The sequence below is a fragment of the Cimex lectularius genome, unplaced genomic scaffold, assembly GCF_000648675.2.
Source record: "Cimex lectularius strain Harlan isolate CLEC.00 unplaced genomic scaffold, Clec_2.1 scaffold104, whole genome shotgun sequence".
NCBI lineage: Eukaryota > Metazoa > Arthropoda > Insecta > Hemiptera > Cimicidae > Cimex > Cimex lectularius.
This window is the reverse complement of record NW_019392737.1, coordinates 1,190,893-1,204,719: the sequence shown is the minus strand read 5'-3', so window position 1 is coordinate 1,204,719 and position 13,827 is coordinate 1,190,893. Positions and strand designations below refer to the sequence as shown.

At 31.8% G+C, this 13,827-nt stretch overlaps 1 protein-coding gene across 2 annotated transcripts; it reads right to left on the bottom strand.

Moving 5' to 3' along the window:
* Positions 1-567: 567 nt before the first annotated feature.
* LOC106665657 (eukaryotic initiation factor 4A-I-like) lies at positions 568-10,555 on the bottom strand. 2 transcript variants are annotated; one of them, XM_014392241.2, is made up of 11 exons: positions 10,270-10,555; positions 4,370-4,469; positions 4,136-4,283; positions 3,668-3,777; positions 3,392-3,557; positions 3,067-3,176; positions 2,873-2,981; positions 2,634-2,806; positions 2,346-2,515; positions 2,121-2,270; positions 568-698 (listed from the first exon to the last, which is right to left on the bottom strand). In XM_014392241.2, exons 1-10 carry the CDS (start codon positions 10,293-10,295, stop codon positions 2,123-2,125), a joined length of 1,260 nt encoding a protein of 419 aa, XP_014247727.1. In that variant the 5' UTR covers positions 10,296-10,555; the 3' UTR covers positions 568-698; positions 2,121-2,122. The 2 variants fall into 2 exon arrangements, with proteins under 2 accessions (XP_014247727.1, XP_014247726.1); XM_014392240.2 differs by having other exon boundaries at positions 572-1,171.
* Positions 10,556-13,827: the final 3,272 nt, after the last annotated feature.

Genomic DNA, 13,827 nt, shown 5'->3' with positions numbered 1-13,827 from the left:
TCCAACAAATAGTTTGTATATACTTAAAACAAATAAATGAAATAAAATTGCAGTATATTATTATTTGAAGTGTATTTTTTACGATACTATGTGTACATTAATAGAAAATTATGTATTATGTTGCGCTTTCTGTTGGGTGCTTCCAATTTTATACTGTGTATTAATAAAAATGCATTTTTGTGGACCTTTTATGCCTACTAAAAGCAGTGTTGAAAATGGTTGCACCGTTTTATGTTACTATTACATGGCACTTTTAAAGCCCATTTTGGAAAAAATTGTTTAAATTTATGTAAAGTATAACATAAGTCTATGTATATGATTTCGCTCTTGTCAGCAATATTGTTACATAATTATGTAACATTAAGTAATGCCTGCTATAATTTGTACTTTTATTCTAAAACGAAAATCATGAGTCAAAATTGTTAGAACCTCAAGTAATTTGATATCAATATCACTCAATTTTTTAATCTATGCAATTTTGGAAACTGCAGTTAATACCGCCGCCATCTGTCGGGATTATGGGATTCAGAACTTAAAATAAGTTTTATTTGATAATCAGATAACAAGTCCCTTTATATAAAAACCAGATTTTATTACAATACAAGCGCTTTGTCTATAATACAACTCCTGTGTAAACTCCCCTGCACTGTTCATACCAGCCTCTGAGCCGTTGCAGTTAACAAAAAACGAAAAAATATCTGGGGATAAAAACGAAATTAATATTACTGCTAATACAAGATCTTAATTCAGTGACTAAAAAAACATGAACTTGAAAATAAATTTTTGCTTTCTTTGTGGTTAAAAAATTTGTTACTTTATATTTAACACAAAATAAACTGTACACCAATCAAATTTTTGCAACTACTTCTAATTAATCTAAAGTGGTTATACGAAGGGGGGTAATCTAGAAATTTGTAATTTTTTTATCTTTAAAACATTTATTTATAAATACAAATTTTATGCAATAGAATGGAGTAAAAATGCAAAACTATTTAATATAAACCAAAAAATTACTTTCGTATAAATAAATCTGGATACCAATTATAAACTGTTAAGGGATTTGGGATAATTTGAAGGGTAAAAGTAAAACCACTGTTTGTAGAACCTTCTTTAGGAAATTTAGATCTTTATTTCCAAAAAAAGTCCTCCAGATGTGAAGAGTAAAACTTTCCTGTAAATACAAAAACAAAATCTTATTATTTTTCTTTTAAAGAATAAAATAATTTCAATGCTTTAAAAAAAATTTATAAGAAAATTGCACAAACAGAGGTTTTAGAATATTGCTGCTTTTAACTCATGCACTGAGTTGAGTAAATGTATTTATTCAATCTAAGATTACAAAATTCTGAACAAAGCTGTTTTGTACATACACTGTTATTTTTTTCCGCCTGCAAGATTTTTGATTGTAATACCCCATCCAAAACCCTATTGTACACTTTTCTAGATAATAAAATACATTTAGACAAATGAATAATTTTTTATTAGTGTAAAGCATCACAAATTTATTAATTTGAAACTGGAATTCAATGCTGTTGTGTAGTACAAAGTGATAACGAAAGAAGTAATTTTCAAATGTGTAAATCATTATAACAAGAGAGACGCAAGGCTTACTTTTATTCATTTTAATATAAGAAAATACTCTTGGGCCAACGGTTGTTAATATTCTTTAATTTAATTAAGCCCCGACACGATTTTTATTACTTCAATTACACAAATGTAAAGTTGATTCCTAACCGTACAAATCTACTTACAATAAGAGAAAAATAATTATTTATATAATATAATATATATATATGAATTAATAATTAATTAACAAACAAAAATAAAACAAAAAGAGTTTAAAAAACCCAAGGTTTTTTAAACCAGAGGGGGGATGGTGAAAATAGGAGACTACTGTCTTGTCCACCAAGACAAGTAGATCCTTTTAAGTCAATTAATGAATTTTAGCCACTGAACTGTAGATCTTGATGACAATCAACAGCACAACATAAGCAGACCAATTTTTAAAACAAGAAAAAATATGCGCGAACAACGGAAAATCACATTCCCGGTACTCACACTGATATTATCTTTTGTAATTTTATTATCATTAGTTTTTGTTTAATCTTCTAAATAAAGACCTTTAGCAGATGAGATCTGCTACATTCATCGGCATTTCTTCTATTTCAGTGTTATAAAATTTCTGGATATCCTCCAATGTGTGTTTGTCTTCTGAAGTTACAAAGTTAATAGCTACACCTTTACGACCAAACCGTCCACCTCGACCGATCCTGAGAACAAAAAGACAACAAAGTCAATCAGTAAATCATACACAAAGGATAGGATGAGCATAAAACAAATTGTACCTATGAATGTAATTTTCACGATTCGATGGCAAATCATAGTTAATAACAAGCGATACTTGTTGAACATCGATTCCGCGAGCGAGGAGATCTGTGGTGATTAATACACGACTGGATCCGCTCCTGAAAGCTTTCATAATCAACTCCCTTTCTCTTTGGCCCATATCACCATGCTGTAAAATAATTATATAAATTAAATTCAGTCATGTGGTTATAATGGATGTACTCTTAACAAAAATTTATATTCCCTAAACCTATTTTCATTTGAAAAAGGAAAAACAAAATACTTGCCATAGCTGAAACCGTAAAATCCCTGGAGTGCATGCTTTCTGTAAGCCAATCAACCTTACGACGTGTATTACAAAATATTACAGCTTGTGTAATACTTAAAGTATCATACAAATCAGTTAAGGTTTCTAACTTCCATTCCTCCTGCTCAACAGCCACGTAGAATTGTTTAATACCTTAGAGGGGGGAAAAATTCATTTACATTAAAGCAACATGTTTATACAGAAGCAAATATACCTTACCTTCAAGGGTAAGCTCCTCTTTTTTGACTAAAATGCTTACGGGCTTCCTCATAAATTTTGATGTGACCTCCAAGACATCAGGGGGCATTGTTGCAGAAAGCAAGATAACCTTAAATTATACGGTGTGTGTGTGTAGGTATAACTTTCCTAACCGATAAAGAAAAAAGACATTTCTCAACCACAACTTAACTAACCTGTACATCCCCATTAAGGGTTCGGAATACATCATGAATTTGATCTTTGAAACCTCTTGATAACATTTCATCAGCTTCATCAAGAACAAAAATCTTGATGGAATGTGTTTCTGTAACAAAGCAAAAATAAAAGTAGTTTACAGTGGTTAAGTAAATTAAATTGTACTTTCCTAAAGGTAGATTGGGGACGAGGCCAACCTATCCCCAATCTACCTTTAGGAAAGTATATTTAAACTGAGAAGGCTGATCAAACACCAAAGAAAATATTAATCAACAGCGGGGTGCTTCATCGATGTTAAATTAAATTGTCAATAGCTTAGCTTACTTAAGGCTTTCCTTGTGATCATGTCATACACTCTTCCAGGAGTTCCAACAAGTACATGACAACCGACTTCTAACCTTTTAATATCTTCCCGAACATTGGTTCCTCCAATGCAAGCATGACAGAGAGCACCCATGAAATCTCCCAATGTTACAACAACCTTTTGAATCTGAAAAGAGAAACAATATATCCTAAATGTTTAACAACCACAACAAATGTTTAAGCCAAATTATTTATTTTAATAAATAAGCTCATGCGTTAATTTTACTTTTGTTTTACCTGTTGTGCTAATTCTCTTGTAGGTGCTAAAATAAGAGCTTGTGTCTCGTTCAAATCTGTATCAATTTTTTGTAAAATGGATATTGAAAATGTTGCAGTTTTTCCGGTTCCTGGAGGAGAAAGAAAATCAATATAATTATTTAATCTAACATATATCTTTAACTGTCATAATTGACATATTAAATATTTTGATTAATTACTCTTTTTTATCTAAGGACTTGGTTGGGATTAAAAATTAGTGTTACAACAGCTCAAGTGGTTAGAGCAGCAGTGCATTGAGCCGAAGGTCATGGGTTCGGATCCTGCTCATGACACTAACTTTTTTTATCTTAATCAAGACCTTAGATAAAAAGGGAATTAATTGAAATAGTTATTTAAGTTAACACAATGTGATATCAATTTTTACACTTCAGGCATAAATCTCTCGACCTTAATAGAAAAGTATAATCGGTTGAAATAAAAACTTGCCTGATTGAGCCTGAGCAATGACATCATGACCTTTGACGCAAGGAAGAATTGCTCTTTGTTGGATGGCCGACGGCTTCTCAAAACCATAAGCGTAAATACCACGGAGCAAAGTCTCCTTGAGGTTCATATTATCGAAATTGTCAACAACCTACAAATATAGGGAAATTTTTGATTTAAATCAAATTCGGCGTCAATTCACAATATTTCAAATGGAGAGAATAATTGCAATGTTACCTCATCCCAGCTGGATTCAATGACTCCATCAGGGACCATTCCCATAGGGCCGGAGGAGTATGAGTCACTGGCATGTTTGGACTCAACTTCCCAGTCTTCTCTGAAAATGTTATTAATTGTTATAATCCTTATTTAAATAAATCTAGTAAATCTTAATGATTAAGGTGTTTAATTAGAATAAGAATGTTTATCGCACTATATCAAGAAAATATTACTATCATGCTCTTTGAGGGTCATCATTGTATTATCTTAATCATTTATCAGACTGGACCTCTAAATTTTATACACGTGATTAAAACATTTTTTCTCACTGCTTTAAATAAATGATAAAATAAATAATTATTAAATAACATATATTAATAACTAACAAATGTAATAAATAACTTAGGGTTTTTAAAATTTTAATCTGAACCCAGTAGTCAAACATGTGATCACTAGTCTCAACAAGATTTGTAACATTAACCGCTGCATTTTATTTGCATATAAATCAAATAGACAAATTCTTAAAGCACGATTTAAAAATGATGGATGACTAATTATATATTAATTTTAAACAGATAAATTACATTCATTTTGAACATACTATGTGCGTCACATCCCCTAATATGGCCTACTTTCCACTAGAATTTTTTGGATGTTAAAAAAAATAAGCCGGATTAATACACCATTTAATAACATAATATGCTGCACATTATTAATACACCGTTTAACTGCCTCACTTTGATAATACAGATAAAATTAGCCAAACTGACACGGCTTCTGCGAGCAATGTATGAAAAACAAATCTGTTTCTTGTTTAAAGCATACACATGAGAAATCTTAAAAAATTTGATAATTACAAACAAGTTGAAAAAATGCCTAACTGCTGTCTTTTAATGCTGATACAGGTCAGACTGATTATCAGCAGTTAGGGACGGTTCAGCAAATATCAGGCTGACGGTCAACTTACAGGTATACCAACAAAATGTACATCGATATTGAATTCAACGGATCCTTAATTGAACAATGGAAAAATGATATATAATAAATCTTAAAATGAATATAAATGTCATTTAGAGATGACCCGAATAAAGGTTGAAACGGCGAAATAATGAAAAGGGAGTTTTTCTATACTACCTCATTCTTGAACGCTCCTAACGACTCCAACAAATTATAAATGTTTAATATTAATAAACTTATTTGAATAAGTATATGCCCTTAGGCCCAGGCCAAGATGATAAGAGGCAATCAGGATGATATTCAACACACAGATAACCCAACAAAATTTTAAGTTAAGATTACACCACATTATGCTAAATTTAAGCTGATAATACAGTACAACTTAATTGAGTAAAATGAAAAATATTACATATGGGCTGATGAAAAGATTTAAACGTTCCAATAAAAATGAAGTTTACTTGCAATAACGTTGAACTAAAGTTATTTTCTCACGATCAGTTGGATGGGATCTATTGTGACAACAGAGTTGATCAACTGAAGTTTGGACCAGTCACTTTCATTCAAGCAAGTCATTCCGTTCAAGATGACACATGACTTGTGACATGGATGTTTTCTGGCTCATGATTTTTACTCTACTGCATGTTTTTTGGCACAAAGTTTGCGGAAATTTATGAACCCCATGCACGCCTCAAGATAGCTTGGACTTTATGAGCCTAAATAAATATGTAAGAGAAAACACACTCTATTGTAAAAGAAATGCAAATTGCCAGGCTCACTATTGCTCATTTAAATTAAAAATTAAGATGGTTAGATGCATAATGGTTTGCACATCAAAAGTTTTCATTCACATTCAACAGTATCAATTTTTGTTTATCAATGAAAGTTAAATCATGAGAATGCAAATTAATTGAATGAAAAAAAAAAAAAAAAAAAAAAAAAAAAAGGCATGCGGGCTTACCACAATTTAAATAAATGTACATTTAATTTAAAAAATGTTTGATAGTTTAAAAAAATCGAATCCTGCTCGTGACACTGACTTTTTTTATCTCAACGTAACAACCTTAATTAATTGAATGATATTAATTGGTCAAGTGTACCACGAAAAATGGTGAATTTAAAGTTTAAAAAAAATTGACTAGGTATTCTGCAAAATAAATAAATGAGACAGACCAAAATGGATTGGGATGACCGGGCTGATGTTCACCTTGTAGATGACCCCACAACACTTCAATAAGTAATGAGGGAGGGAGGGAGAGAGGGAGAGAGAGAGGGAGNGGGAGAGAGAGAGAGAGAGAGAGAGAGAGAGAGAGAGAGAGAGAGAGAGAGAGAGAGACTATATAAGTAAACTAAAATAACAGCATATATATGTATATTTACATACACTTATGCACATATAAATGACCAGTGTGTCTGATATATACAATAAACATTTAATAATTGAAATAAAAAACAAGCATTTTCCTGCAGTTCCAGGCTTCCATCGCAAACTTTACTAGATTTAAGGACTCAGGGTTATTTAATAAAGAGATTAGGTGCTCTCTAGTCAATGTAGGCAAGCCTATATGCCATGCTCAGAATTCCACTAAAACTGGGCATTCTGCTAGAAATTGAAAACAATCTTCTCGAGCCTGCCTGTTGCAGAGAGAGCACTTATCGGAACTATTGACTCTTGTGGGGTTATTAAGATAAAGTAACTCGCACCTAATGTTGAAAAACCAGTGAGCTAGCGGAATGGACAGAATGTTAGAAATCTGCGCTATGTTCAAGAAAGGTTGTTTGATATTAATGCCCTTATACAGCAAAACCCTAGAGGAATTTTGAGCATGAAGGAGACATTTCACTGTGTGAGAGGTGCGGATATTGTTAATCAATTATGAGTGTAAAAGTGGCCACTCTTTAAAATTGTCCAGGGAAAAATTGTCATTCAGCTGAAATTGTTGAGCCAAGGTATTCCAGGAAGAGAACCATGATATGAAACAATTGAATCCCTACAACGCTATTTTATCCGTAAAATTTATCACCTCCCTTCTTTCACCCCTAACTACATGATCTACCTCGAGACCTCAGCTGAACTTTTGTTTCAATTTACATTAGTAAATGTTTGATAGTTACAAACAATTTAATTTGATTAAATATTATGCAAAATAATAGATCAAAATGGTCTGAGATGACTGGGCAATATTCAACTCACAGATGACCTGAGAATACTTCCAAATATTGAAATACACCCAAAATTTTAACTTTGAATGTAAATTAATCAAATGTAAAAAAAAAAGGCAAGTGGGTTTACTTCAATTTTAAAATTGTACATATATTAATGGATATTTAGAAAAAATGAGAGTAACATAACAAACTTCATTTAAATTTCTGCAAAATAATTAAATGAGACCAAAATGGCCAGGGTGAGCTGGCTGGTTCAACTCACGAGTGAGAATACTTCCAAGTACACCCATTGCAACAAAGTAAGCTCAATTAAGACTTGTTTGAATTAATTGAACCAAATTTTAAAGGGGCATGCAGGCTTACCACAATTTAAACAAATAAATTGGTCAAGCGGACCACAAAAACTAGTGAATTTAAATAAAGGTACACACACTAATGGATAAATGAATAAAAAAATATGTTATTAAAAATAAAATATTTGTCACAAACTTAATTTGATCAAGTATACGGCCTAATAATTAAATGAGTCAAACCAAAATGGCCCGGGTTGATGTTCAACTCGTAGACGACTAAATACTTCCAAATATTGAGATCCACTCAATGCAATGAAGTTTAACTCGGAATATAACTTAATTAAACAAAATAAAAATTTAACGTGAGTTATCCACAATTTAAAAAAAATGTACCTATATGTATATGTATACATACATGTATGTAATATTAGATTACATATAGACAATTTAGTAAAAAAATTTGACAAGTCACAAACTTAATTGAATAACCATTTTGCAACATAATTAAATAAGTGAGAATAAATTGGCTGATGTTTAGGTGTGTTGACACATGAGAGGAACTTTGCAGCTGGAGCTCTCGATAGTTACTCTCAGATCCCTTTACTCAGAAGAGCGAAATTCGCCAGAGTTCACTCGCAAAGAACAACTCTCCATGGCAACTCTTGCGAGTGCTTCAGACCATTTACACACACTGGACAGTTCTGAGTGATTTTTAGACAAGATGTCTTTGTGCTTATAGGGGGGGAGGGGTTCAAGTCATGGATACAGAGTTATCATTTTGGGATGTGCCATGCTTTAGCACAGAAATAGAAAAGCAATTCTGTTCGTGAGCGCCTTATGGTTGCCCTACGAATAATTTTAGGGGCCAGACAATTGAAGTCTGTCGCTAAATTCTCCATCACAAGGTTTTTAAACTATATTTTTAAAATCTGGGTTCTGGATGTCCCAAAAGGATCGGATTTAATTTGTATGCTTCAATGAGCTTGCAAACAACCTTGTGGGTCCATTTTGTATTGGATTTGGTATTTTACTATCAGCAAATTCATTTTTTTTTTAATGATTGAGAGTATTCTCCGAGTGTGTGGTGAAACATTGCACCTCTCGGAAAACAATCTCTACTTTCGGCGAGAACTCTCAGAGGCCTTTACACTTGAGAGTTTTACTCTCGAGAGTAAAAAAACACGTGCAAATACACCTTTGAACTCGCATCCGATGATCAGAGAATACTTTAAGTATTGAGATATGCACATTGGAACTAAGTTGAATGAACGTAAATTAATCGAATGAAACAAAAAAAGTGCCGTGGGCATAGCACATTTTAAAAAATAATACATACATTAATGGATAAATGAATGAAACATTTTTGTACCTGTTAAAAAGCATATATATGATAAATTTGAAATAAATATACATGTTTGATATAAATGAGTTTAAATAAAAAATATGAACCAAGTTTTATATGCAAAAATCAATAAGAAACGTGCAACAATCTACATAAATAATCTTGCATTCAAAGGGTCTTGATTTTTTTAAAGTATCATTTAGTTATATAATTATTGATAAATTCCTACCTCTCATTTGCTTGTTTGATCAAATAAAATTGAAACCGAAGTGAGAAAACAAAGAGTAGAGACGAGTAAACGAAACGGTGAATGGCAGAATGATCGTCCTCATGGCCCACGCCGGCCGCCCGTTTAATTTACACCAAAAGTTGCGCGCTTTTAAGGTTTTTTGGCGTTAAAACGGCCAAAACGACTTTTTTTTAAGATTTTACAATTATCTTTAATTGCGTAAACGCCTAAAACATGGTTGGCAGATCATGCTTTTTTCATGTATTAACCGTGGAAAGAATTCACCCTCGGGCTTTGGATATTTATTCGGTAGATTTGTGTAATTTTCGTTTATTTCTAGGGGAAAAAACCGTACTTCCTTAATATTGCGTTAAGTGCTGAATGTACTAATGTAGTAAATGAGAAAAGCCCATGAGACAAACGTGGACCGTTTTTATTCAATAGACGTAAAGTTTAAAAAAACAACAACTATGTAAACAACCGGACGTAAATAGAGGATCTCGAATTTCACGAAAAAACCCGAAAAATAATGTGCTAAAATAAAGGAAGTAATATTGCGAAAAATCAAGGCTATTGTGCGGGACAAAATATAACCTTAAAAAAAGCTCGGAACTTTCCCTCACCCGCATCAGGCGAGCTTTGCCCCGTTTTAACTCTTTAAATAATTTAAATCGACTCAAAATTATCGTCGGAACAGTCTCGTTTATAAGCCCGTCCTGTTGAAAAGGGATAAATAACAATTTTAATTGTAAACCACGCCATGTTGGCATTAAGGGTAGGCATAAGGTCGGCGAGAATTAGGGTATCGGCATTCTTTTATTTTCGAAGTAATAACACTCAGATCAATTCCGTTAAATAAATGTACGATATAACGAGATTTGAATAGAACTAAGAAGCGTAAAAGACAATAAACGTAATAGAGTTTAATATTTACCTTTTTTCAGACGAATTTACCGACATGTTCCACTCGAGTATTTGCGGAAGAAAGGACTAAGACTAACACAGGAAGAAGTCGGGATTTCGTATCCATGCGCTCAAATTATTTTCCATTTCTCACGTTTTCTCATTAAAGCGATTTTAGAAAAATTGGACTGGAATTTCTATCTGTTCTTATTTTATTACGAGTCAATTTTGATCTAAACGAAAAGATTAATGGTATCAAATAAATAAATATTTGGTTCACACTGACTGCTAATGTTCGTTTAGTCTGATCATAAAGGCACTAGCGATTTTTATTCAAAATCTGCTCGTTTCGCTAGGAAAATGACTTTAAGCAAATTTTAACAATACTTTAAGTGGAATTGAACTTATTTTTCACAGCGATTTATTTACAAAGAAGCTTTTTATTTTGTTTTATTAACAAAGGTAACGTATACAATGCCACAATTAACAACTGCCGAATAACAACTTTTAGTGCAATAACTTGTATTTTCTATTACTGAAACTTTTTCTTTCATAAAAGATAAAAATATAATTTCTAAAAATTTGTATTATAATTGTTTGTAAAGTCTATGCACAATTACGAGTTCACAGATGAAAAAAAAACATACTACAAACTGAATAAAATCCTTTATTTTACTAATATTATTTTAAAGTTGGTGGTGGGAATTGGTCTGCGACTCAATTCAACATATTATGCTATTCTAATTAAATATAGAGACGATGTATAAACAGCACATTTAAGACCTTTTAGTGCAAATTCTTTAGATTTCCTCTGAGGTATGAAGAGTGATGAATCCAAAATTTGATTTGTGTCGGTCTGCAGACATGTTTTGGCTATCACCATCTTCAGTGTGACAGACCCACTGACTCACATATCTACATATTATTCTGATATGGTTTGAGAAACTAAAACTTACAAAATTTATTTTATTATAATACAGAATATACATTAAATTTATTTTGACGCTTAACACTATTAAACTGTTTTTAAAAGATTTTTCTTGAAACACTTTAACTGCATAATGAGACATTGGTCTTCAAGCATGAATACTTTTTGGCACTCCACACTTAACCACTGCCGGAATTGGAGGGGCAATTTGCTTAAGTCGAGGATAGTAAATTCCTAGTGGGAATGATACCACTCTCGTTGTTGCAGTAAGGTATACTGGCACCAATTTTTCGAGGCTTTCTTTGCAGTGTGCTTGTTTGCCTTGTTTTCCTATTTTCTTAACCTCTTTATTGTTCTTTTCTTGTTTTTCGTCCAGTTGTTTCCTTTTCTGCGATTTCTGTTTTTCTTCATAACTTTCTTCCTGTAACCTGAAGGCAGTGAGAAAGTTGTTCCGCACTCGGATCTGGCACGCATCACCTTTCCTCTCAAGCATCGCTCTTTGAAGAGCAGAGATCAATTTGAGATCTTTTTATTTTATTTTTTATTTTTTATTTTAGTCATCATCTACCTCTTGTAATTTCCCTGACTGGATGTCACTGAGCCAGTGCTTTTTGTCGCTTGAAGTCCTTCTCTCTTTTCCCATCTTTAACTTTCTCTTCTTGCTGCTCTTTGGTGATACTCTGGTAAGGATGGTTTTTGCTCTTGCCTCAATGGACTTCCCGTTGGGGTTCTGGAATTTGGGGTTATTGTCTTGACTTTATTCATCTCCATTTATAACAATATTGTCAATAATGATACAAATACATTTTTTACATAGTTAAAGTTGAAGTATTTCATTCACTATAGTTTATAAATGGGAAAACACAATTGCCAGTACACAGATGAAATAAATACTTTAAACGGAATAAAATCCTTTATTTTACTTATATTATTTTAAAGTTGATGGTAAGTATTGGTCTTTAAATTGATTCATGTTTTATTGTTCTACTAAATCACAGTTAAAACTTTTTAGGTTGGTTGCTGGTAAGGCGGTAAAATCATTAGACTAAAAAATAAGGTTGCCCCTGTATAAAAGTATATGTAATTAAGTTAATTAATTACACTTTTTACATGCTAAGGTTGTTGGTGAGGTGAAAAAACTAGTGTCAGGCTTCGAACCCGACCTTTGGCTCAATATGCCGCTGTTACAATAGCTGAAGTGGTTAGAGCAAGTGTATTGAGCCAAAGATCGTGAGTTTAAATCCTGCTTGTGACATTAGCTTTTTAATCTCAACCAAGGCCTTAGGTAAAAAATTATAATTAATTAAAATAATGCAGTCAATTATGACTACTAATTACATATATGGATATGAACTTAAGGTTTACACAAAATTAATATTCACAAATAATATATCATTAAATCAATATCAGACATAGTACTTTATTCCTTGGAAATTGGAAAAAATAACAGGTATTTCTTGTCTGAAAAATAATTCCATTTGACAATAAATTCCACAATAATGTTAAAATACATTGAAAGGCTATGAGGTGGTGTATTTTTTGATGCATTATAAGAAAAATAATGTACCACCTGCTTAATGGGTTGTGGCGGAATTTTCTTAATTTTCAAATAAAAACAAATTTCTTGGTAAACATTGAAAGAATTGATTTCAAATGTTGCAATGTAAAAATGTTAATAACTTAATTCTGCCAAAAAATATGTATTTCAACAAATAAAGATACACCCAACATACTTACAAATGGGCTTTTTTCAAAAACACTGGCCCCTGAGGTATAACCCCATAGTTGAAATACCCTCATAAAAATAATTAAATAAATAAAATAAAGGTACAAAATCTACTTATTTGTGGTATCATGCGAGTACAATTGAAAAATATCCAACTAGTATTGCCTTGCCCAGAGAAGTCTTCAAACGCTTCATTTGACTTCATTCTTCTTTCAAGTTCATTTTTAAAACATTAAGCTTTTTTCAGAACTTTAATACATTTCCATTTCTCATAAGTGCATTTATTAATATATTATCATTATTAAAATGACTTGTATTCAATCAATGGCATAGTGCTTTGTGCTTTGGAAATCAATCAGGAACTTGGTCAAGTGCATCCGAGTTAATTGAAAAATTATTTTATTCCCAATTGAGTTTAAATAACAAATTTACATTGAAATCATTTCTAAGATCAATTGCATTTAGTAGACAATAAGGATTTCAGGGCACAATGATAATTTTAGACTAATTTATTCTGCTGGTAGTGAAAATATGTACTACAAATTATTTAAACATCATTATAATCAAGGACAGATTTCTTGTGCAAGTAATATAAGTTTGATGTAACCAAATCAAATATTTGGTAATGATTAATGTGTTATTAATGAGGGTTAAAGTGCAAATTGTGCAACTCATGCGGATTTAATATCTTAAATCAAATATAATTTCTCCATTTATTCACTTTTGATGCATCTATTCAATTAAACACTATTTTGTTCCTATTAAAAAGGGTAATAATTAAGTTCAGTATTTTTCTAACATAGAGAAAAAATGATCATTTTTAATTGTTTGCACATGTCTAAAGGATTAAATTACATTTTTCTTCATTTGAATGAAAAGAAAGAAAAAAAGGCACTGACTACAAACTGACGTGATCAAATTGCACTTTGTACTTG